Here is a 23,604-nt window from a genome sequence, read left to right on the forward strand (position 1 = left end):
TGGGCATGTGGTGGCATTAGGCCTTTCTGCGATTCAGCATTTAACCTCTACAACAATGTGAGTGGCCATTTTGTCATGCCTTCTCCACAGAGAGACCTCCTTTTGGTTTTTCCTGGCAAAATTTCCGCAATAAAGAAGGATCTCCTCCAACGCGTCCTCATGGCCGCCAGGACGGTTATCCCCAGGCATTGGCGCAACACGCCTGCGCAGACCTTGATAGAATTTGTTCAGGAGCTTAACCTCATCTGGAGAATGGAGTCCCTGGTGGGTGGAGGACTCTCCAGATCCCTCTAAATTCAAGGCAATCAAGCGGCCATGGGTAATTTTAGGAGTCCTCCAAGTTTTCTGACCTCATTTCTTGATTAGGAATTCCCCATACTCCTTTGGTCCACCATATGGAAGCTGGTTAGGTTAGACTCCTTCCCTCCTACTCTTACCACCGCCCCAGTTTGATGTTACATGTGCCATACAGGGTTAATTTTACCCTCTGCATTCTGCTGGTTTTCCTTCCTTTCACTTCCTCATACATGTGACATTGCTTGTCCTGATTCACTAGGGTGTGCAGTTTTTGTTACTGTTTTTTATGAAGGCCAGTTCGCCCTTGTTTATGTCCTCGGACTTTATGTTCCTTTTCTCTTTTCCGCTAAATTCAAAAATATTTTCAATAAACATTGACTACACAAAAACTATGGGGGCAACTCGAGGGAAACGTTATACTGTGGGGGAACTGGAGGGGGTACATAGAGCCATGGGGACAGCTGGAGGAGGACATTATACAGTGGGGGCAAATCAGTGGGACATTACTGGAGGGGGCTTTATACTGTTGGGGCAACTCAAGGGGGACATTAAACTGTGGGGTGGCCTTAAAATGTATACTTATGCGTAGGTTGGCATTATAATGTGGTGGTGTTGGGCTCTTCAGAGAATATCATATTGTGCAGGACCACCGTGGAAAGCCTATTATACTGTGTGGGGCAACTGTGGAGAATTATACTGGGGGAGAGGGGTGCTCTTGGGAGCATATTATACTATGTGGAGCATTATATTGGGGGCACTATGGTCAGTGCATTATACTGTGCGGGGCCACTAAGGAGCATTATACTGAGTGAGGACTCTGCGGAGCATATTATACTGTGTGGGACCACAGTGGGGAGCCTATTATATGGTTTGGGTCCACTGTGGAGCATTGTACTGTGTGGGGGCCCTGGGGAGCATATTATAATTGAGGGCCTCTGTGGGGCATTATATGCCATGCAGGACCACTGTGGGGGGCTCATGGGAGCATTTTGTACTGTAAAGGGCACTGTGGAGCATCGTATACCATGTGGAAAATTAAACTGTGTATGGGGGAGAGGGGGGCTCAAAATTCCAGATTTCAGTCTTGTATATTGGGTCAATGCAGAGCATTATACTGTGGTGCTGGGAACGGTCTCAGGGGAGCATATTATATATATTGGCTCCTTCAGTGACCCCACATGAAACATAATGGCCTCGCTCCATCTGTAACTTAATGGCCCTTCAGAGCCCAAACAATGCCCCACATGTAATATAAAGGCCCCCACGGTGAGTCAACCCGTACTGATCCATGCGTGCTCTTCTACTCTGGGGCCTGCTTTAGCATCAGCACCTGGATTGAGGAAATGGGGAGCATAGGGATGAATGCAGCTCACCAATAGCTCCCCCTAACTGCAACTAACCCCAGATGTATATACATATTCCATTCTTGGACTCATTAAATAGAAGTAGTGAAGGACACCTTCACTGTGATCTGGTGCTCTTATTAAAGACAATAATCTGATGTCTATGGGCAAGGCTCCAGGTCTATTATTAGGTGAGGAACTAAAACCTTATGGGTAATGTAATAAATGCAGCAAAATCCGTGCTCATGAAAGGCAATCAGATTATAAAAAAAAAAAAAAAAAAAAAAAAAAAAACAGAAAAAAAATTGCATTTCCCTGACCGGGAATCGAACCCGGGCCGCGGCGGTGAGAGCGCCGAATCCTAACCACTAGACCACCAGGGAAGCTGCAGATGGAGGTGGTAGCATCACTATATGTACAAACTACCCAGTCCAGTCATGTGACATGTAGGTGTCCAGTGAGAGTCTGGATATCTCCATAGACTGTCAGTCCTGCTTCTATGTCACTACATATAATGGAATCACTAAAGAGTTTTCTAGGCTGCACAGTCCACAAATCCCCGATTAATAGTAATTAAGATAAAACCTATGACAGGCGATGATTTCATCTATATAGTAATAAAAAAAAATAAATAAATGTGTTTCTGCCCGGTTTCGAACCGGGGACCTTTCGCGTGTGAGGCGAACGTGATAACCACTACACTACAGAAACTGCTGTACGCCTATTGCTGATCAGAGAGAACACTCCGTAACCTTCTGACTGTTACTTCTTACTCTTTGTTCTTCTGTCAGGCATCACTATTTTTAGTGCACAAGCCATACAATCCCTGCTTGCTCACTTTCCCCTCCATATCACTGAATCCCTTCAACATTTAACAGACAAATTTATAAAAACGTTTCCGATGGTGCAAATAAAGGAGATTGACGAAGAATCTGCAAAAAAAAAAAACAAGTCGCCCAACGTGGGGCTCGAACCCACGACCCTGAGATTAAGAGTCTCATGCTCTACCGACTGAGCTAGCCGGGCACGTCTGTGAAACTGGTTTGTAGAGTTTTTAACCCCTTGCACCTTTCCCTGCTGTTTCTCCCTTTCTGATAGTTGTTCCCTTTCATTGTTCCTGTTCCCACTGATGGGCGGGGGCTTAGGTTTTGCAGGCCGATCTTTAACTTCATAATGGTAAAATTGAACAATCTCTACGTGGGGTGGGATTAGGAAAAAATGGTCATAGTCTGCGGGGCGGTATATAATCCTGGCACTATATAGTGATTCTTACTTCAAAAATCCAACACGTTGAAAAGATTCCTTTAAGTCGCCATATTCTGACAACCGTAACTTTCTTATATGTTTGTGTACGGAGTTGTTGCGAGTATGGGATGTGACTCGTGATGTCCTTTCCTTAGGCCACTGAGGCCGATCACGTGTGGAGAGGACAAGACAAGACCCTGGGGACGGCATGACCGGCCCGTGGTGGGAGAACAGGGGATTTTATTTGGACCTTCCCCTGGTTATCCTGGACAACCCCTTTAATGCCCACTGTCATTGCAGACTCTATTTGGGGCATTGTGGCTGATCTCCTATGTAATTCACGTAGTTTAACCATTTAGAAGCCGGGACCATGGCCACAAATACTTATTGTTCCCACTCTCCCCCCCACCCCACTCCAGGCGACGTACTGGATTACGACTGGGGGAGTCCAAGACCGGCTGTTGGAAGGTCAATAAATGGAAGGAATCGGAACTTGGAAAGATCCCGTGTTTATTCACATGAACATGTTCTGTACAGCAATGTTTCACCATCCGTGTCCATCATTACAGGCTTACATAAGGTTCACATCTGCGTTGGGGTCCGCTCGGGGACCCTAAAAACACAAACCCCATACGCTAAAAAAGCAGTCACCCCCCGGAATGGAAGGGACCTCATAGACTATATCGGGGTCTGCCGGGTTTCCGCCCTGCTTGTAGGACGTCACTCTCCACATTTAGAAAGCGGAATGATGGACTCAGCCGTATACACCTAACAGAAATCCACTATAGTCAATCTGAACTGTTAACCCCTGCAGTTCTCATTCAGTATATACATGTATTTTAGTTACACCTCCTATCAGCGGTTTTCCCAACTACAACTATATCTGTGTAGAAGGGATCAGGTAGAACATATACTTATTGATATCGTCATACAGACTCCTGGGTTCTAATGTGTGTAGATATGTATAAGGACAGTCCATGAGGACAATGGAAGTTCACAATTTCTTCTCGCATACGGCAAAATTATTTGTGTCATCGCAGGCCCTGTCGTTCCATTTTGCTTCCTTTACGAGTTGTACACAGTCTTCTTTACCTCCGTAACTGTTGGGCTCATTGGGCTTCCAGAACCTGTGAGAAGAAGACAACATTCTGAAGGTGACAACTTTGTGCCCTCTGTGTCCTATGTCCGGCCTACGTATTCCATTATCCTGATGTCATGTAGGTTCTGTCTACCCTGACCTCGGCCTGGATCTTGACTATTCTCTTGCCTGATCCCCTGCTGCTCTCCACTGTTGTCTCTCGACTCACCTGGGTTACTTCATGTATACTAGAACTACTCCTAGAAGAAGTGACCTGGTAGATCCCTGTAGCGAAAACCAGATTCACATACAAGGAACAGATGTAAGTCAAAGTCTGTCCTTTTGGACGTCATTGGTATTTGCACGGCAGGTGTGAGCCCACTGTGTTACCTAACTGGTTTGGCTTTGCGCTACTCTTGAGGGCATAGACTTAGGGTTACTACTTAGGGTTGTCCGATGTTATGGTTTTTATGACTAATCCTTAGAATAGACCATACATACCGGATCAGTGGACCCCCCCTAACCCTGCAAAGACTAGACTACAGAGGCCTGGGAGAGTAATGTGGCAGGCTGAGAAAGGATACCACTGGATGTGCCCAGATGGCACCACCATTGGGTTGATCGGGATCAGAAAAGATCGGATCCCGATCGGCGATCAAGTAAATTTCACGATTGCGATCGGGTTCCGATCCCGCCTAAAATAGATCGGGAATGGAATTCCGATCCCGAACGCTCAACCGACTTACCTGCACAGAACCGCTGCCACTCCCCGGAGCTCCCAGCCGTTGTTCTCTGTCCTTCCCTCTGTCATTCACATGCTGGCAGAGCGCCGTACGCGTCCCCGCCTCCCTAGGCTAGTGTTACAGATGCTGAGAGAAGGTGGGGTTTCTTGTGGCTTAGGAGAGTGTGCGAGGCTACTCCTCGCCCTGTACCCGATCCTGAGATTGGCTCAACCCTAGTTGATATACCTTTATTTTATCTACATTGTAGTACCAGGTACAGCCATAACTTTCTATACGGTGCTGTGAGTATGTAAACATTGAAGGGATTGGAGATCCCATCATTCTACTGGTTGACGGGGGCACCTAAAGTGGGTACCCCCACTGATCGGATATTGATGGCCTATTCTAAGGATGGTCCTCATGGATAGTCCAAGCTTACTTAAATGATGTTTTGTAGTCCGTTCCATCGACCCATGTCCAGTTTCCTTCCGCCTCGATGTCAGTTAGACCAATCCAGTAAGCATTGTTCCCTGTTATTCCACCGATAAATCTCTGGAACCGCAGAAAGTAAAAGTTAAACCTTATTGACATTTCTGTCTTTGTTAATGGACCAAAATAGGCGTTTCCCCAAAGATTTTATGGAAAATGTTGAACGTTCTGGGTACAAATATCTCCAGAATTTGTATTATACATTGCTCACGTAATATCCGTACACCTGTACACAGTTACAGTACTGGAAGGGGGGAAAAAACGGACAAGATATGGCACACGGGATCATATTTTTATAGAAAGTTGTGTTGAATGAACAGGATTTGTAAGGAATTTTTTTAAAAAATTTAAAAATTTGGGGGAGGTTTCCATTCACAAATTGTTGTTATACTCTGGGCTTCTTCAGACCCCCGAATATGATAAGTGGAGGCCCAGGAATGGTAAGGGCAAAATATGGGGCCCGGTGACAGCCGCTACCGCTGCGTTTTTTTGTTTTTTTTTAATAGGCCGTTACGGACCCTATTTACTTACCGATCCTGGCTGGGCCGGGATCGGTAAGTGACACCACAGGCCCGACAAATACTATCATTATACTCGGGGGTCTTTGCAGACCCCCGAGTATAATGATCGGAGGCCTGGGAGAGGTAAGAAACATAAAAAACACTGTTATTTACCTCTCCACGATCCTGCCAGGCCTCCTTCCTAGTTGTCTGACATCTCTGACGTCACATGAACCCGGCCTGCGTCCCGGGTCATGTGATGTTCGACGTCATTGAAGAAGGACGACAGCGGAGGCCGACAGCGTAGGAGCTGGGGGACAGGTAAGAAACAGTAGTTTTTTATGTTTTTATTCCCCCGGGTCTCGGATTATTATACTCTGGGGTCTGAAAAGACCCCAGAATATAATAATTGTTTATGGATGTCCACAGTGGGACATAATACTGTGTGCAGGGGCCACTATGGGGCATAATACTGTGTGCAGGGGCCACTATGGGGCATAATACTGTGTGCAGGGGCCACTATGGGGCATAATACTGTGTGCAGGGGCCACTATGCGGGATAATACTGTGTGCAGGGGCCACTATGGGGTGTAATACTGTGTGCAGGGGCCACTATGGGACATAGCCACTATGGGGTGTAATACTGTGTGCAGGGGCCACTATGGGACATAATACTGTGTGCAGGGGCCACTATGGGGTGTAATACTGTGTGCAGGGGCCACTATGGGACATAATACTGTGGGCAGGGGCCACTATGGGGCATAATACTGTGGGCAGGGGCCACTATGGGGCATAATACTTGGTGCAGGGGCCACTATGGGGTGTAATACTGTGTGCAGGGGCCACTATGGGACATAATACTGTGTGCAGGGGTCACTATGGGACATAATACTGTGTGCAGGGGCCACTAAGGGACATAATACTGTGTGCAGGGGCCACTATGGGGCATAGTACTGTGTGCAGGGGCCTATATGGGACATAATACTGTGTGCAGGGGCCACTATGGGACATAATACTGTGTGCAGGGGCCACTATGGGACATAGCCACTATGGGGTGTAATACTGTGTGCAGGGGCCACTATGGGACATAGCCACTATGGGGTGTAATACTGTGTGCAGGGGCCACTATGGGACATAATACTGTGTGCAGGGGCCACTATGGGGTGTAATACTGTGTGCAGGGGACACTATGGGACATAATACTGTGGGCAGGGGCCACTATGGGGCATAATACTGTGGGCAGGGGCCACTATGGGGCATAATACTTGGTGCAGGGGCCACTATGGGGTGTAATACTGTGTGCAGGGGCCACTATGGGACATAATACTGTGGGCAGGGGCCACTATGGGGCATAATACTGTGTGCAGGGGCCACTATGGGGTGTAATACTGTGTGCAGGGGCCACTATGGGACATAATACTGTGGGCAGGGGCCACTATGGGGCATAATACTGTGGGCAGGGGCCACTATGGGGCATAATACTTGGTGCAGGGGCCACTATGGGGTGTAATACTGTGTGCAGGGGCCACTATGGGACATAATACTGTGGGCAGGGGCCACTATGGGGCATAATACTGTGTGCAGGGGCCACTATGGGGTGTAATACTGTGTGCAGGGGTCACTATGGGACATAATACTGTGTGCAGGGGCCACTATGGGCTATAATATTGTGTGCAGGGGCCACTATGGGACATAATACTGTGTGCAGGGGTCACTATGGGACATAATACTGTGTGCAGGGGCCACTAAGGGACATAATACTGTGTGCAGGGGCCACTATGGGGCATAGTACTGTGTGCAGGGGCCTATATGGGACATAATACTGTGTGCAGGGGCCACTATGGGACATAATACTGTGTGCAGGGGCCACTATGGGACATAGCCACTATGGGGTGTAATACTGTGTGCAGGGGCCACTATGGGACATAGCCACTATGGGGTGTAATACTGTGTGCAGGGGCCACTATGGGACATAATACTGTGTGCAGGGGCCACTATGGGGTGTAATACTGTGTGCAGGGGACACTATGGGACATAATACTGTGGGCAGGGGCCACTATGGGGCATAATACTGTGGGCAGGGGCCACTATGGGGCATAATACTTGGTGCAGGGGCCACTATGGGGTGTAATACTGTGTGCAGGGGCCACTATGGGACATAATACTGTGGGCAGGGGCCACTATGGGGCATAATACTGTGTGCAGGGGCCACTATGGGGTGTAATACTGTGTGCAGGGGCCACTATGGGGCATAATACTGTGTGCAGGGGCCAGTAAGGGACATAATACTGTGTGCAGGGGCCACTATGGGGGATAATACTGTGTGCAGGGGCCACTATGGGGGATAATACTGTGTGCAGGGGCCAGTAAGGGACATAATACTGTGTGCAGGGGCCACTATGGGCTATAATATTGTGTGCAGGGGCCACTATGGGACATAATACTGTGTGCAGGGGCCACTATGGGGCATAATACTGTGTACAGGGGTCACTATGGGACATAATACTGTGTGCAGGGGCCACTATGGGGGATAATACTGTGTGCAGGGGCCAGTAAGGGACATAATACTGTGTGCAGGGGTCACTATGGGGGATAATACTGTAGCAGGGGCCACTATGGGGCATAATACTGTGTGCAGGGGCCTATATGGGACATAATACTGTGTGCAGGGGCCACTATGGGGCATAATACTGTGTGCAGGGGCCTATATGGGACATAATACTGTGTGCAGGGGCCACTATGGGACATAATACTGTGTGCAGGGGCCACTATGGGGCATAGTACTGTGTGCAGGGGCCACTAAGGGACATAATACTGTGTGCAGGGGCCACTATGGGGCATAGTACTGTGTGCAGGGGCCACTATGGGGGATAATACTGTGTGCAGGGGCCACTATGGGGCATAATGCTGTGTGCAGGGGCCACCATGGGGCATAATACTGTGTACAGGGGCCACTAAGGGACATAATACTGTGTGCAGGGGCCACTATGGGACATAATACTGTGTGCAGGGGCCACTATGGGACATAATACTGTGTGCAGGGGCCACTATGGGGCATAATACTGTGTGCAGGGGCCACTATGGGGGATAATACTGTGTGCAGGGGCCACTATGGGGCATAGTACTGTGTGCAGGGGCCACTAAGGGACATAATACTGTGTGCAGGGGCCACTATGGGACATAATACTGTGTGCAGGGGCCACTATGGGGCATAATACTGTGTGCAGGGGCCACTATGGGGCATAATACTGTGTGCAGGGGCCACTATGGGGCATAATACTGTGTGCAGGGGCCACTATGGGGCATGGTACTGTGTGCAGGGGCCACTAAGGGACATAATATAGCGCACAGGAATGTGGAGGAGGGGGTTGGTCGAGGTAGTCGGTGTCGGGGGGGGGGGGGGGCATGTCAAAAGTTCGCCACGGGGCCCCGCCATTCCTAGTTACACCACTGGCTGAGATGCTGAGGGCCAATCACAATCCTCAGTGGTGTCCATGGGGCACGTGACCTTGGAGAATATCGCAGTTGAAGACCAAGACTGGATGCCCAGGAGAGTTGAGAAAGGGTGAGTATCCATATTTTTTTGTATTTTGGCGCACCTTCCCTGGTTCTCCGCTTATTACACTTTACAGTCTGAATATAATGAAAGCATTTCTGGTTCAGGCCAAACTCGATCGTCTCAGAACGAAACTGGGAGAGCGGGAGGCAAACCTTTCGAATAGTTTCAAAATGAATCTCGCGCGGTTCGGCAGTGGCCAATAACAAGTATTATAGATAATGAGATTTTTACGTTACACCGTACCTGTTCATTTTCGTTGTTAATTACGGCTAAGTCGGCGTTCTTTTGTACACAAGTGGTCCTGGCTCTATGCCAATTAGAGTTGGTGTTGGTGAAGAAGTAGCATTTCCTATCAAACAGATACCAACCGCTTTCACATGTGAATTTCTCTGCAATAAAGTAAAATAATGTCATGACTTGGAATAGAATGGTTTATACACAGGTAGATTTTCTGACCAAGCGCCGATCAACGACTTAGCGAATTAATTGGCGTTCCATTGGCACCGGCAGCACTTCACCTGTTTACATAGAGAGATGTGCCTCTGACAACTGATGATTTACAGAGGACCTTTCATGTCTTCTGACCTCGGCGGTATTATATACCGCTAGAAAGCTGACTGTATGTACCTGCGTGCTCGAGATATTCCTCCACTGTCAGAAGGGGGGGCTTTACTGCTCAGTGTCATCGCTGGGAGGAACACTCCCCTGACAGTACAATGTTATGGAAGAGGACTGTCAAGGGGACATTCCTTACCACCTAGTGATAACTCTGAGCTGTAAGATTTGCCCTTCTGACAGTGGAAGGATATTGGTGCCAAAATTAGTATCGGAGCACATTGCAGCAAAGATGACAGTGCGCTGAATTACCACCAATGTCTGAGGACAGGAAAGGTTCTCTTTAAGGGTGTTTTCCCTTCACACTCATTCAGCAGCTCACAAGCTACCTTCTCTTCTCACCTCCTCTTTTCTCTGGCAAGCAGACGGGCTTAGCATTGATGATGGTCAGACATGAAGACACAAAACTACAGAGCTGTAAGGGCGGAACAGTAGGTTTTCCCTGAAATCCACACTGTTATCCCTGCATTTACATACAGAGCTAACAGGCAATGAGAAAGTCCCGAGAACTTAGCAGGTTATCAGCAGACGACAGTTAGCTGACCTGATAGTTCACGTAGCTCCCGGATAAAGAGCAGAAGTTAAAGAGGACCTTTCACCGATTTGGGCACAGGCAGCTCTATATACTGCTGAATTCAGCGCACTGTCGGCTTTCCCGATCTGTGCCCCGGGTAAAGTGCTATCGGTCCCGGTACCGTAGCTCTTTACAGTCAGAAGGGCGTTCCTGACAGTCTGCAGGAACGTCCTTCTGCACAGCAGTACCTATCGCGCTGTACAGTGTGAGCAGGGAGGAACGCCCCCTCCCTCTGCTCACAGTGCTCATCCATAGACGAGTATTATCAGGAGGGGAGGGGGGCATTCCTCCCCGCTCAGACTGTACAGCGCGATAGGCACTGCTGTGCAGAAGGACATTCCTGACTGACTGTCAGGAACGCCCTCCTGACTGTAAAGAGCTACGGTACCGGGATCGCTAGCTCTTTACCCGGGGCACAGATCGGGAAAGCCGACAGTGCGCTGAATTCAGCAGTATATAGAGCTGCCTGTGCCCAAATCGGTGAAAGGTCCTCTTTAACTGAACTGTAAGAGAAGGAGTGCTCTGGAGAACTCGGCCCCCCTCCCCTCCAGAGAGTAACATCAGCTGACTTGTGCCTTGCTGTTGCTAGATAAGAGACCAGGCCGGAGACCTAGGCAACAGTCTGAAACCATGGGGAGGAATAATCTGACATAACAGGTAAACAAAGCAAGATTTGTAAAGCAATGTAATTAGGAGAACTCTTAGCTGTTTCGATAGGATCCTTGTGATGAGAATAACTCTTTGAGGCTACACAGTAACTTTGACTGCAACTACCATTGCGCTGTTGCCACCAATGTAAGTGAATGGAGTTAGATTATGGCCGTGTGGGTGCAGTGCCTGTGACTTGTAGCTGCAAGAAAATACAGAAATGCTTGATTTTTTTGCAACTAGAAGTCACAGTCGCAGCACCCTGGAGCTCGGATTGCAAATTTATTCACTTACATTGGTGATGTTGTTGCAGGGCAACATGGTTGTGCAAGGCCCTAGTCTGAGAATCCCCAGGATATGTGACGGACCGATGAATCTATCTATAGCCCTATGTATTATCAGGTTCTTACTTTTTGCAGCGTGTTCTATTTCTTTCATCTTTTCTTTCAATGAATTAACTGCAAGAGATTAAAAAAACACAAGGTCATGCGGATACGTAAAAAATATGGCGTGTTTTTTTATAAAACCACCCACATGTTCTACTGAGGAGAAGACCGAAAGTGGGACATATGTACGATAAACTCTCCCTCGTGATGATCATGTAAATCTTTTCTACTAGGCCCAATTTCATTATAGCATAAGAGTCCTTTAATAATAGACTTGCATGTTTTAAAGGGATTGTACAAAATAACCTATTGTTTGTTTTTTAATTTTTTTTTAATAATTTGTTTTCTCATTGTCTATATTAAAAATCGAATCACCCTAAAATCTTGTTGCAACTGAGCTTTGCAATGAGGATGACACTTGCTGCTCTGTAGAGATCACTTCTCTGTTGTCATTATCACCACAATGACAGGTGACACCTTCACAAAGCTCAAGGCAGAGAACTCGGGGTCCACCACTGACAAACATGTGATGGCCACAACTCATCGTTTGCATGGTCCTGCTCACAACACTGTCCCATATACTGATCAGCCATAACATTAAAGGGACTGCCCAGGTTTAAGGTGTTATAGCCTTTCCCTAGGAGAGGCCATAAATACCTAACAGACGGTCCCTGCATTGATCAGATTAAAGGAGCCGTTTATGGCGTCTTATACACAATAGAGGGCCAGAAGCAGAAAGCGCCATTCTCTGTATAGTGGCCGGGTGTTGTCACTGCAGCTCCCACCTTTCATGATAGAAGCATAACAAATAGGCAAGTATAAGGGTTGGATTGAGTTTGATAGGGATCAACCTGCGATGGCAACCTGAGTCAGAGCATATCCAGTGGTCGTAAATTGGAGTGAGGGTGCCTGGCCACTATACAGGGGACAGAGCTTTCTGCTGTGTATAGGATGGGTGCCTGAAGCTGTTCAGTACAACTGATCTGGGCCCCAAGGAGAAGCCATAAAAATGTTGATCCTGGACAAACCCTTTAATGACTTATCATGATGCCGATTCCCTACATTGTGCAGGAAACAGCTGATCGGTGACGGCGCTGGGCGTCAGATTCCCATTGATCTCACATTAATAACCTACCCTTAAGACAGGTCATTAATATTAGGTCTTGGAAACCCCCTTTAAAGTCACCTGCCTAATATTCATTAGGTCCAATCCTTGCAGCCAAAATTCTGACCCTTCAAAGCCTGGACTCCGTAAGACCTCTAAAGATGCCCTGTGGTACCTGGCACCAACTTTTTAGCAGCAGATATGTTAAATGTGTAAGTTGAAAGACATGGCCTCCATAGATCTGATGCTGCATCACGATCGGCCATTTAGGTTTGTTTGGACTTTTGGACATGAATACCAAAAAGTACACAGAGCATGCTCACTACTAAGCGGACTCAAAGTACTGCAGTAGGTAAAACTTACCCGTGAGGTTCACCCCAAGAATGTCATCCTTCTTGGCCAGCTCGTTGGATTCTGGTTTACTACCTGAGCATGGAGATAAATTCAATGAGATATAGTTAACCTTGTGACTCCTATCAGCCAATCAGATTACAGATTTTATTCCCAATCAAGAAAAACTGGCATGTGATTGGCTGCTGTGGGCAACGCCCCCGCTTATCTATACACTCAGTGGCGTAACTACCGCCATAGCAGCGAAGGCAGCTGCCACAGGGCCCAGGACATTAGGGGCCCGGTGACAGCTGCTACCGCTGCTATCATTATATTCGGGGGTCTTTGCAGACCCTGAGTATAATGATCGGCGGACCGGGAGAGGTAAGGGAACGTAACAAACACTGTTACTTACCTCTCCACGATCCTGCCAGGCCTCCTTCCTTCTTGTCTGACGTCACATGAACCCGGCCTGCTTCCCGGGTCATGTGACGTCCAACGTCATAGAACAAGGACGGCAGCGGAGAAGACAGCCTAGGAGCCGGGGACAGGTAAGAAACAGTAATTTTTTATGTTTTTATTCCCCCGGGTCTCCGAATATTATACTCTGGGGTCTGAGAAGACCCCAGAGTATAATAATTGTTTATGGGTGTCCACTATGGGACATAATACTGTGTGCAGGGGCCACTATGGGGCATAATCCTGTGTGCAGAGGCCACTAAGGGACATAATACTGTATGCAGTGGCCACTATGGGGCATAATACTGTGTGCAGGGGCCACTATGGGGCATAATACTGTGTGCAGTGGCCACTATGGGGCATAATACTGTGTGCAGGGGCCACTATGGGACATAATACTGTGTACTGGGGCCACTATGGGGGATAATACTGTGTGCAGGGGCCACTAAGGGGCATAATACTGTGTGCAGGGGCCACTATGGGGCATAATACTGTGTGCAGGGGCTACTATGGGGATAATACTGTGTACAGGGGCCACTATGGGACATAATACTGTGTGCAGGGGCCACTATGGGACATAATACTGTGTGCAGGGACCACTATGGGGGATAATACTGTGTGCAGGGGCCACTATGGGACATAATACTGTGTACTGGGGCCACTATGGGGGATAATACTGTGTGCAGGGGCCACTATGGGGAATAATACTGTGTGCAGGGGCCACTAAGGGGCATAATACTGTGTACTGGGGCCACTATGGGGGATAATACTGTGTGCAGGGGCCACTATGGGGGATAATGCTGTGTGCAGGGCCCACTAAGGGACATAATATTGTGTACACGGCTTACTAAGGGACATAATAGAGTGCGGAGTAGGGGGTCGGTCGAGGTCTTCGGCTTCGGTGTCGGTTGGGGGGGGGGGGCCATGTCAAAAGTTTGCCACGGGGCCCTGTCATTCCTAGTTACGCCACTGTATACACTTGTTCTTTTTTATATAGTCACAAAGATAGTATGATTGGAAATAGCATAAATGTCCATTATAGAGCAGAGATCTGGTGCTAATGCCCACGATCAGTGCTCACCGCTTTGACCAAGGCACATTAGCTCTGCCATTTTGGGTAGGATCGCTGGCGCCCGGGACGAGATCTGGGGCTGGCGATCCATTGCCATGACAGCTGTGAGACTTGTCTGGTTATGATCTGTACTATGCAGCCTGTCATACATATGCCGATACTTTGCAATGTGCTAGTGGTTAGACCCTTGGGCTGAAGACCCCATGGGGCCTAATAAGTACAGTATAAAAACCAAAAACATTCAAATTAAAATCACCCCTCTTTCCCTAGAATACATATAAAAGCTAAATACATAAAGTATCTCCGTATCCAAAAATACCCAATCTACAAACTTCTAAAAATATTGTTCCCGTACGGTGACGCCATTGGTGCTGTATTTTTCAAGTATTTATGGCTTATCCTGAGGATAGGCCATAGAAAAAAAATAAGACCGGACAACTGCTTTCAGTTTTTGTGTCGTTCCGCTTCTTTCTTCTTATCTGTACAAGTATTTGCCCCCCTCGGGCCTACCAACCTGCGGCAGGAAGAGTTCTTCCTGTGTTTACAAGACAATGACTTCTGAAAGGGAACCGTGAGATAACAGAAAAAAATTGCTGAGGCCAGGGAGACAGTGATGGGATGACAGGGAGTTTTCATAACCCGTGAACTTCCTCTCGAAAGTGTTATTTTTTACAGATGGATGTTTTTATTTTGGCTTATGGGTCATGTTATAAAAGGCTTTTCTAGCCCCAAATACTGATGACCTATTCATAGGATTGGACATCAGCATAGGATCCATAGGGGTCTGACACCCAGTCCCCACACAGATCAGCTCTTCCTACATCCTCCAGTTGTTGGGGCAGTAGATGTGCACTGCATAGTGGTGTTTTGGAAAAATTGTGCGCAAACTTCATCTGGGACCATGAAACCCTTTTATTACATGACCCGTGTTATAGGCCATCATGATGGAGGCCATTGACTATTAGATGGTATGCTCCAAAATACCTTTTTTACTGTATAGGAATTACATTGACCTTGCTTCCTATACAGTGGGCCACCACAAAAAATTTATACAGGGCCACACACTTACATTTACCATTTTCGTCATGGCCAACATATAACACCCTATTACTATACAGATGCATATTTCAGAGGAATATTGTAGGTATATGCAGGTATAGATTGAGACTGTTTACCACCTCCACCAACCCCAACTCTTTGCATCCTTCGATCGGCTCCTCAGATACTGGTACATTTGGAATTTTTTCTCTAGCCCCCACCATTTCTTCAGCAAAATTATTCTATCTGCTGTCAGGTGGGCGGTCCTTGTCTTTCTGCTCCAGACTAGGACCGCCCCCTTGACAATAGAGATCATAAATAGACTGAAACTAACAGAAATTATTGCTCAGGAATGGTGGGGGCTAGAGAAAAATTCCAAATGTGCCAGAATCAGTGGAGCGGTCTACTGCCCATACATACTATTTAAGGGCATCCTACATGACATGAGCACCACATAGGCATAGTATTATGGTGCATAGTAGGTTTGGATCCTGTTACAGATTTTGAGATTTTGCATTGTGGCTCAGTAGCTTAAAGGTTTGTCCGGGGAGTTTAAATTTACTGATTAACCAATCAATGAAATTTACTGATCCAATCACATGACCGGAGGGGTCCATCATCATCATCTGCCCGATCAAGTAAGTGAATTTAACTCCCTGAACAACCCCTAAAACTCATTCATTTCAACATGGCTGATATTTCCCATCCCCCATCAAGGAAAGTTGGGAAGTCACCATACACATTAGATGGTTGGCCGATGCTGTCGAAATTGGCAGGTTTGGCCAAAGTCAATGTGTTTGGTCAATGTTATACTTCTGATCCCACCAAAGAGAATGGGCACCTTACAAGAAGCCACGTTGGGGGGTGTTTCATGCAGACCTTAGATAAAGTACAGATGTACATCACAGGGTTGAGGACACTTTATAGCGATGTATAGACAATGAGCTATATACTAACCCCGAGAATGGACAGTTACGAAGAGGCAGATAACTAGGATGAATGACAGCGCCAACAGTCCATATGTGATGATCGTGTGTTTTTCCTTCAGCCGTGAACACATTTGTCCTGTAAAGAGACCACAATGTGAAGGAACATGGTAGACTTTTAATCCCAAAACTCAAATTACAGAACAACAGGTTGTAAAACAATGCTGTCTGAAACCCCAAATATACCATCAGAATTACATTGTACATCTGTGTCCTCATACACACAACCAAGTGTACAGCCAAGAGGGTCTGTTCTTTTAGTCGAATGCATGCAGGTGACATCAGGGGACCTTCCAGTCCAGGGAGGTTCCAATCCATTCCGTTCCAAGTTCATTATGTAGGATAGGACCTGCTTTATAATTAATAGACTGAGAATCGGAAGACCCCTTACTCGGTTGTGTGTACAGGGACTAAAGGTGATTTCAGCCATATCTGTAACCCTACACCTTGATCTTTAATTCAGGCAATGCTACTTTGCTCTTGGTTTCATTCTGGTTCTACATATAGGATCCTACTTTACAGCGGTAAAGGAGTCTATCCAACTAGACATGTCCTATATATACACCAGTGTCTATGTGTAACCACAATAGTAAATAGGGGTCAATGTGTCCAAGTCAGCCAATAACTTATAACACCATATAGCATGGCCCAATCTGCAAACACATACACAATGGAGAGACATCCTATAGATCGTTACTAGACATGTTATTCAATGGTGGTCCCGGCACTGATCCCTGGGGTACTAACCAGGGACCACTGTGAGTAGGAACCATTGACGGCAACTCTCTAAACCAAGATACCTTATTCTATAGATAGATAGATGATTGATAGATAGAAAGATAGATAGATAGATAAATAGATAGATAGATAGATAGATATAGATAGAGAGATACATAGATATGAGATAGATAGATAGATAGATAGATAGATAGGAGATAGATAGATAGATAGATAGATAGGAGATAGATAGATAGATAGATAGATAGATAGATAGATAGATAGGAGATAGATAGATAGATAGATAGATAGATAGATAGATAGATGATAGATAGATAGATGATAGATAGATAGATAGATAGGAGATAGATAGACAGATAGATAGATAGATAGATAGATAGATAGATAGATAGATAGATAGGAGATAGATAGATAGATAGATAGATAGATAGATAGGAGATAGATAGATAGATAGATAGGAGATAGATAGATAGATAGATAGATAGATAGGAGATAGATAGATAGATAGATAGATAGATAGATAGATAGATAGATAGGAGATAGATAGATAGATAGATAGATAGATAGATAATAGATAAATAGATAGATAGATAGATAGATAGATAGATAGATAGATAGGAGATAGATAGATAGATAGATAGATAGATAGGAGATAGATAGATAGATAGATAGATAGATAGATAGATAGATAGATAGGAGATAGATAGATAGATAGATAGATAGATAGATAGATAGGAGATAGATAGATAGATAGATAGATAGGAGATAGATAGATAGATAGATAGATAGATAGATAGATAGATAGGAGATAGATAGATAGATAGATAGATAGGAGATAGATAGATAGATAGATAGATAGATAGGAGATAGATAGATAGATAGATAGATAGATAGGAGATAGATAGATAGATAGATAGATAGATAGGAGATAGATAGATAGATAGATAGATAGATAGATAGGAGATAGATAGATAGATAGATAGATAGATAGGAGATAGATAGATAGATAGATAGATAATAGATAAATAGATAGATAGATAGATAGATAGATAGATAGATAGGAGATAGATAGATAGATAGGAGATAGATAGGAGATAGATAGATAGATAGGAGATAGATAAATAGATAGATAGATAGATAGATAGATAGGAGATAGATAGATAGATAGATAGATAGGAGATAGATAAATAGATAGATAGATAGATAGATAGGAGATAGATAGATAGATAAATAGATAGGAGATGATAGATAGATAGATAGATAGATAGATAGATAGATAGATAGATAGATAGGAGATAGGAGATAGATAAATAGATAGATAGATAGGAGATAGATAGATAGATAGATAGATAGATAGATAGATAGATAGATAGATAGGAGATAGATAAAAAGTTCAATATACAAGAGAGGAATAGAAGTCAGTTCAGCAGAGTTGTTCTGTCTCTTCTTATACAGTAGATATCCTCTAAGATGGCAGTAAAGAAATGGATGCATTACCTGATCTCGGATTGTCCATCAGTCCCTTCTGCTTTGCACTGTACTCCAAGTCCAAGTATCTAGATAAAGCGCTGACATCTACTGGTTTTATACTCCAGTTTGCTGAATCAGAAGGAAATGATGAGATACAATGTATTTACTGGAATAAGAGGAAACAGCTCTTTCAGTGGAAGTCGCACACACTCCAAGCCTGACCCTGACCCACTGATGGGAGAGCTCTATGGGGGGTTACAAGGACTCCTCAAGGACACCACTGGATTCTGGTCATGGGGGGATCGGGATCTTTATATTATATTAAAATAATTGTAGATTCTCATTGAAAGAGAATATCCCTTGGAAAAACATCTCATGCTAGGTTCACACTGGCACCAGCTCTCTGTCATTCAGGTCCATCAGGAATCCCAAACAACAGAGTGCCGGACTGTTAATACAGAGGTTACACATAGACCCCGGCGGACCCCATGTCCTACTGAAAGCCTTAGGTCCTGAACTAGAGCCATGTGGTGGGCTGTAATGTTACCATATAGCAAAACTATAGTACACCCTATCAGGCAGAAAAGCCCCGGCGCTTTACTGTCCCCATCTACACATTGCGGAAAAATCCACTCAGCGGACACACTGCAATTTCCAAAAACATTGCAGTTTTGGAGATTGCAACACGTCAATTATTCCTATGGCAATGCCCGAGATGCTACCTTGGGGCCTTAACCTTAAAGTGGTTTTCCAGAATAAAAATGTTGAGGAGCTATCCTAAGGACAGGTCATCAATATCAGATTGGTCTAAGTCTGACATCCAGGAGCCCACTGATCAGTTGTTCTGAGCAGGAAGCAGACAGCTCCGTTCTCTGTGTAGTGGCCAGCTCAAGTATTGCAACTAAGATAGATAAGTCCTATTCAAGTCCTAAGATTCTATTCAGGTGAATGGGAGCTGATCTGCAGTAACCCACTTTGGCCACTACATTGAGAACGGGGCTGTTTGCACCCTGCTGTATTCTCTATATATCAGCTGCTCAATGGGGGTCCTAGGCATTGAACCCCCACCAATCTGATATTACTGACCTCTCCTTAGGAGAGCTCAGAAAACCTCTTTAAGCCCCATTCAGGCTGATCTGTATGACCCTGTTCAGTTTTTCCTGAGCCAGTAGAAATAAGGGGCAGTTACCGTATGTGAGAGGTAAGGCCAGATATATACGGGGGCTGGCCGTAGCCAGTTTTTATCCAGGAGACCCTTGTTGGGGATGACTGTCTTGTGTAAGATTTATTTATGAGCTAACAAGCAAGACGGATTACATGTCATCCCCAATCTTCAAGTAGGTCATGTATGAAGCAATATCTTATTACTGCAAAGGTGCATGGAAATCCGAAATACCTGACTGTTACGGGGCTCTCTGTGGTCTACCACCTGAACGAGGGATAAGATAATCCTTTAATATTCCCACCATGGGGTACACTACATGGCGCTCCCCATGGTCTCCAGTGGCTCCATATGTAGTTGACACTCATAGAGCAGCCATCCAGCAGCAACGTCACCTAGACCTGGAGCGGCCTCTCACAAAGGACCTTACACCACCTCTGCCAACTCCAGTTCTTTGCATCCTTTAATAGGTCCTTCTCCACCGGAACATTTGGAATTTTTTCTCTAGCCCCCACCGCCCTAAGCAAGACTGTAGGTAGTTCTATTGCTTGATATGTATGGTGGCTCTGTACTGTTAGGTGAGCGGTGTCAGGCAGTAGCAAGCATGGGGGGTTACTTTGAGCTGTGACACTAAATTTGGTGCGGGCAGTTTTGTCTAAATTTACACCACTTAAGCCTTTTTCATTCTTATGAAGTGATCTCTTGAGCTGCGCTCACCAAGTGACTTCTTTAGAATGTGATTCAGATGTTGTAATTTTAGGTGGAGTCCCTAATACTTTTAGAAGTTTAAGAGATTTTCTCCCCACTTCCCTTTTTTTTTCTTAATAACAATGAATCCACTTTATTATGGTCCAGATACTCATCTGAGGGTCGGTTCACACTAGCGTTTGGATTCCGTCCGAAAGGAGTCCGCATGAAGACTCCCCCCCAAGACCTAATATTAATGACATCCCTATTATCAGGTAGGTCGAGAGCTGATCAAATAAATGAGAGCTGAGCTGCAATAGGGCCTCTACCAATTGTACAGAACCAATTATAGCCAATTGGTGGGGGTGCCAGGTGGGACCTCCAATGATCTGATATTAATGACCTATCCAAAGGATGAAATCTTGGTTAACCCCTTTACACGGCAAAGTGTGGTGAAATATCACTCAAAGACAGAAGGATAAAAGACATAGGAGCATAGGGTTCAATGGAGTTGAAGATGAATGGAACAGGAGGAACCCCATACTGGAAAAGTTGAGTTGAAGGTATAGAGAGGCCATGGTAGGCCCTGGATAAAGCTGGTGTTGGGCTGTTTCACACAACTGTGTTTGAGCTAGAAAAAACAGTCTGTGTATTGGCCCAGAATAATACAGACAATGCAGACTATGGACTCAGAAACATAATCAATCAAGATCGGAATCAGAGAAAAAGTCACCAACCACAATTCACCGTCCATGAACACATTCTCCAGACAATGTACCGTACTATTACATGACTGTAGACAAGTCTTGTTTAGAAGAGACCTCTTGTGCCTGAGTATGATATTGCAACTACCAGAGAAGGATGGACAGTATTATAGTAGACTAGCTGGTACCCGCGACTTCGTCTGCGGTGATTGTAGAAGTGGGTATATACAGGCGCGGGTAAGGTTTTCGTACTGTGTATAAGGTATGGGATATAAAATGTTACTGTGTATCTTGTTGTTGCTGTAATTCTGAGAGCACATGAGACTTTTGTGTTGAATGTAATTTGTATTTCAGCCGCTATACGGTGTTGGTATAAACTGTACATAGTGACTTTGGGACAGAGGTATTTCAGGTTAATATTGTTAGGGAATAGCCAGATGATAATTCCCCAGAAGCTGCTGGTGAACCCTGGAGGGAGGGGCACAAGGGACAGTGAGCCCTAAACTGAAGCCCCCCGCTTTCCCTTCCTATTGCCAGACCCTATCCTAGGTGATAGGCGACAACCACGAGGACAATCCCTCCCTGAATACGTGAAACACAAAACGCAGAAAAGACGTACAACAACAAAGGGAGGTCAGGTAGCCAGGGTTCGGTAACAAGAGAGCGATGCAGTGCCAAAAACGGAGTCCAAAAGAATTGTCAGTAGGAAAGCCAGAGGTCAAGGATTAGAGTACAAGTAATAACAGCAAGAAAAACCAGAAAGCTAGGGCAATAACCGGCACCAGTGTGACTGTGAGCCAAGACTAAATAGGGAAGGAAGAACCCGCCCAGAACCTGACAGGAAGAAAAGCTGTCAATCACAGGCAAGACAGATTAACCACTTAATGAACAGAGGCAACCTTGGCAGAAGACGGGTGTGGTGCAAATCCAATTAAGGACTAGATTCGTGTTCACACAGTGCAACTAAAAACCTTAAGCAGATTGTCAAACTGCACACGCCTCCGGCGCCGCAGCATGCGAGCAGAGGCCCGAACAGGCAGAGCTGTTACAAATATACTTCGATATTTTCCACCAGTACATGTAAGTTTTGGGCACAGGATACTCTTGAGTAAGCAACATAAAGTCTGGCCCTGTGCATGACAGTTTAGTAACTGCATGCGCCTCTTATTAATAGCAATTAACCCCATGTCCCTCACATTAACCCCAGTGTAAGAGTTACTGATAGAGATGAGTGAGTACTGTTGGGATCAGCCGATCCGAACAGCACGCTCGCATAGAAATGAATGGACGTAGCAGGCACGCGGGGGGTTAAGCGCGCTGGCTACGTCCAAGCGGAAGTACCAGGTGCATCCATTCATTTCTATGGAGCGTGCTGTTCAGATCGGCTGATCCCAACAGTACTCGCTCATCTCTAGTTACTGATATGTGGGAGACTTGGAGGTAATAATTAAGTATCTTCATTACTGAGGTCTTTTATTAGTACCTCCATATGTCTCACATATTAGTAACCTTTATATGGGGCACACAGGGGTTAATATGAGGGACATGATGGGGTTTATTCCTATTAATGTGAGGTACATGGAGTTACTAACACTAAACTAATAACCCCATGCCTGACATTAATGAGAATAGGAAGTAAAGGAAGGGAGCTGTGTGCTTCTTACTTTCAGTTTGCTAGCAGCTTCAGCAGGAGCCATCACTATAGCAGGCAGAGACCTGAGCGATTAAGCTCCACCCCCTGGGTTTCCTGCACCCCTCTCACAGGGGAGTGTCCTTATGCCTCAGCTCTAGCAGAGACTTCATTTAACTCTTGCAGGTCCTGTGCTGCTGGCATGCCAGTGAAATATGGCAGGAGTGCCACTCTTTGTTATGTCAGTCCAGGTAGCTGCAACGGGGCTAAGGGATAGCAGTAGGAAATCTCGCCCTGCACTATTCCCACTAGCTATCCCGGTCCCTGCCTCACGGGTGTGGGTCGGCTGTACTCAGGCTAAGCCTGACCCCGACAGCTCCTCTCTCACTGACACCGTAGGCCTAGAGGGAAGTGGGAGAAGGAATGCCCTATAAGATCTCTAGGGACTGGAGACTAAAGGGGGTCACCCCTAACGAACAAGTGAAGCTGCTACTGACAGGGACTGACAAGGGTGTGCGCTGACTAACAACACAAGCAGCACACAGGAAAAATGTGGGAAAGGATTCCCCCAAACCAATATGGGAAGGAACCATACACTAGGAAACAAACACAGGGAAACTGAGTAGAAATCAAAGGATAAGGCAATTCACTCACACAGTCAATTATACACAGAGGGAGGATTGGTGAACACAGAAGGGAAAACACACACACCAACTTGTTCACCCAAAACCTCCCAAAAACCAACCACGGAACTTCCTCTATCCAAG

General features: G+C 45.8%; 1 protein-coding gene and 3 non-coding genes across 5 annotated transcripts; all 4 read right to left on the reverse strand.

Annotated features, from left to right (window-relative positions):
- Window positions 1–1,951: 1,951 nt before the first annotated feature.
- On the reverse strand, window positions 1,952–2,023 carry TRNAE-CUC (transfer RNA glutamic acid (anticodon CUC)). Its single transcript has one exon. It is a non-coding gene; the product is annotated as a tRNA-Glu (tRNA).
- Window positions 2,024–2,278: 255 nt separating this feature from the next.
- Window positions 2,279–2,351, reverse strand: TRNAV-CAC (transfer RNA valine (anticodon CAC)). The gene has a single exon. It is a non-coding gene; the product is annotated as a tRNA-Val (tRNA).
- Window positions 2,352–2,593: 242 nt separating this feature from the next.
- TRNAK-CUU (transfer RNA lysine (anticodon CUU)) lies at window positions 2,594–2,666 on the reverse strand. Its single transcript has one exon. It is a non-coding gene; the product is annotated as a tRNA-Lys (tRNA).
- A 727-nt stretch (window positions 2,667–3,393) lies between these two features.
- Window positions 3,394–18,745, reverse strand: LOC142204767 (hepatic lectin-like). Of its 2 annotated transcripts, none has more exons than XM_075276086.1 (7): window positions 18,682–18,745; window positions 16,418–16,525; window positions 12,925–12,987; window positions 11,481–11,528; window positions 9,477–9,622; window positions 5,125–5,237; window positions 3,394–4,012 (listed from the first exon to the last, which is right to left on the reverse strand). In XM_075276086.1, exons 1-7 carry the CDS (start codon window positions 18,698–18,700, stop codon window positions 3,880–3,882), a joined length of 630 nt encoding a protein of 209 aa, XP_075132187.1. In that variant the 5' UTR covers window positions 18,701–18,745; the 3' UTR covers window positions 3,394–3,879. The 2 variants fall into 2 exon arrangements, with proteins under 2 accessions (XP_075132187.1, XP_075132188.1); XM_075276087.1 differs by having other exon boundaries at window positions 12,925–12,983; window positions 16,414–16,525.
- Window positions 18,746–23,604: the final 4,859 nt, after the last annotated feature.

This window comes from Leptodactylus fuscus, chromosome 5 (genome assembly GCF_031893055.1).
Source record: "Leptodactylus fuscus isolate aLepFus1 chromosome 5, aLepFus1.hap2, whole genome shotgun sequence".
In the NCBI taxonomy this organism is placed as follows: Eukaryota; Metazoa; Chordata; class Amphibia; order Anura; family Leptodactylidae; genus Leptodactylus; species Leptodactylus fuscus.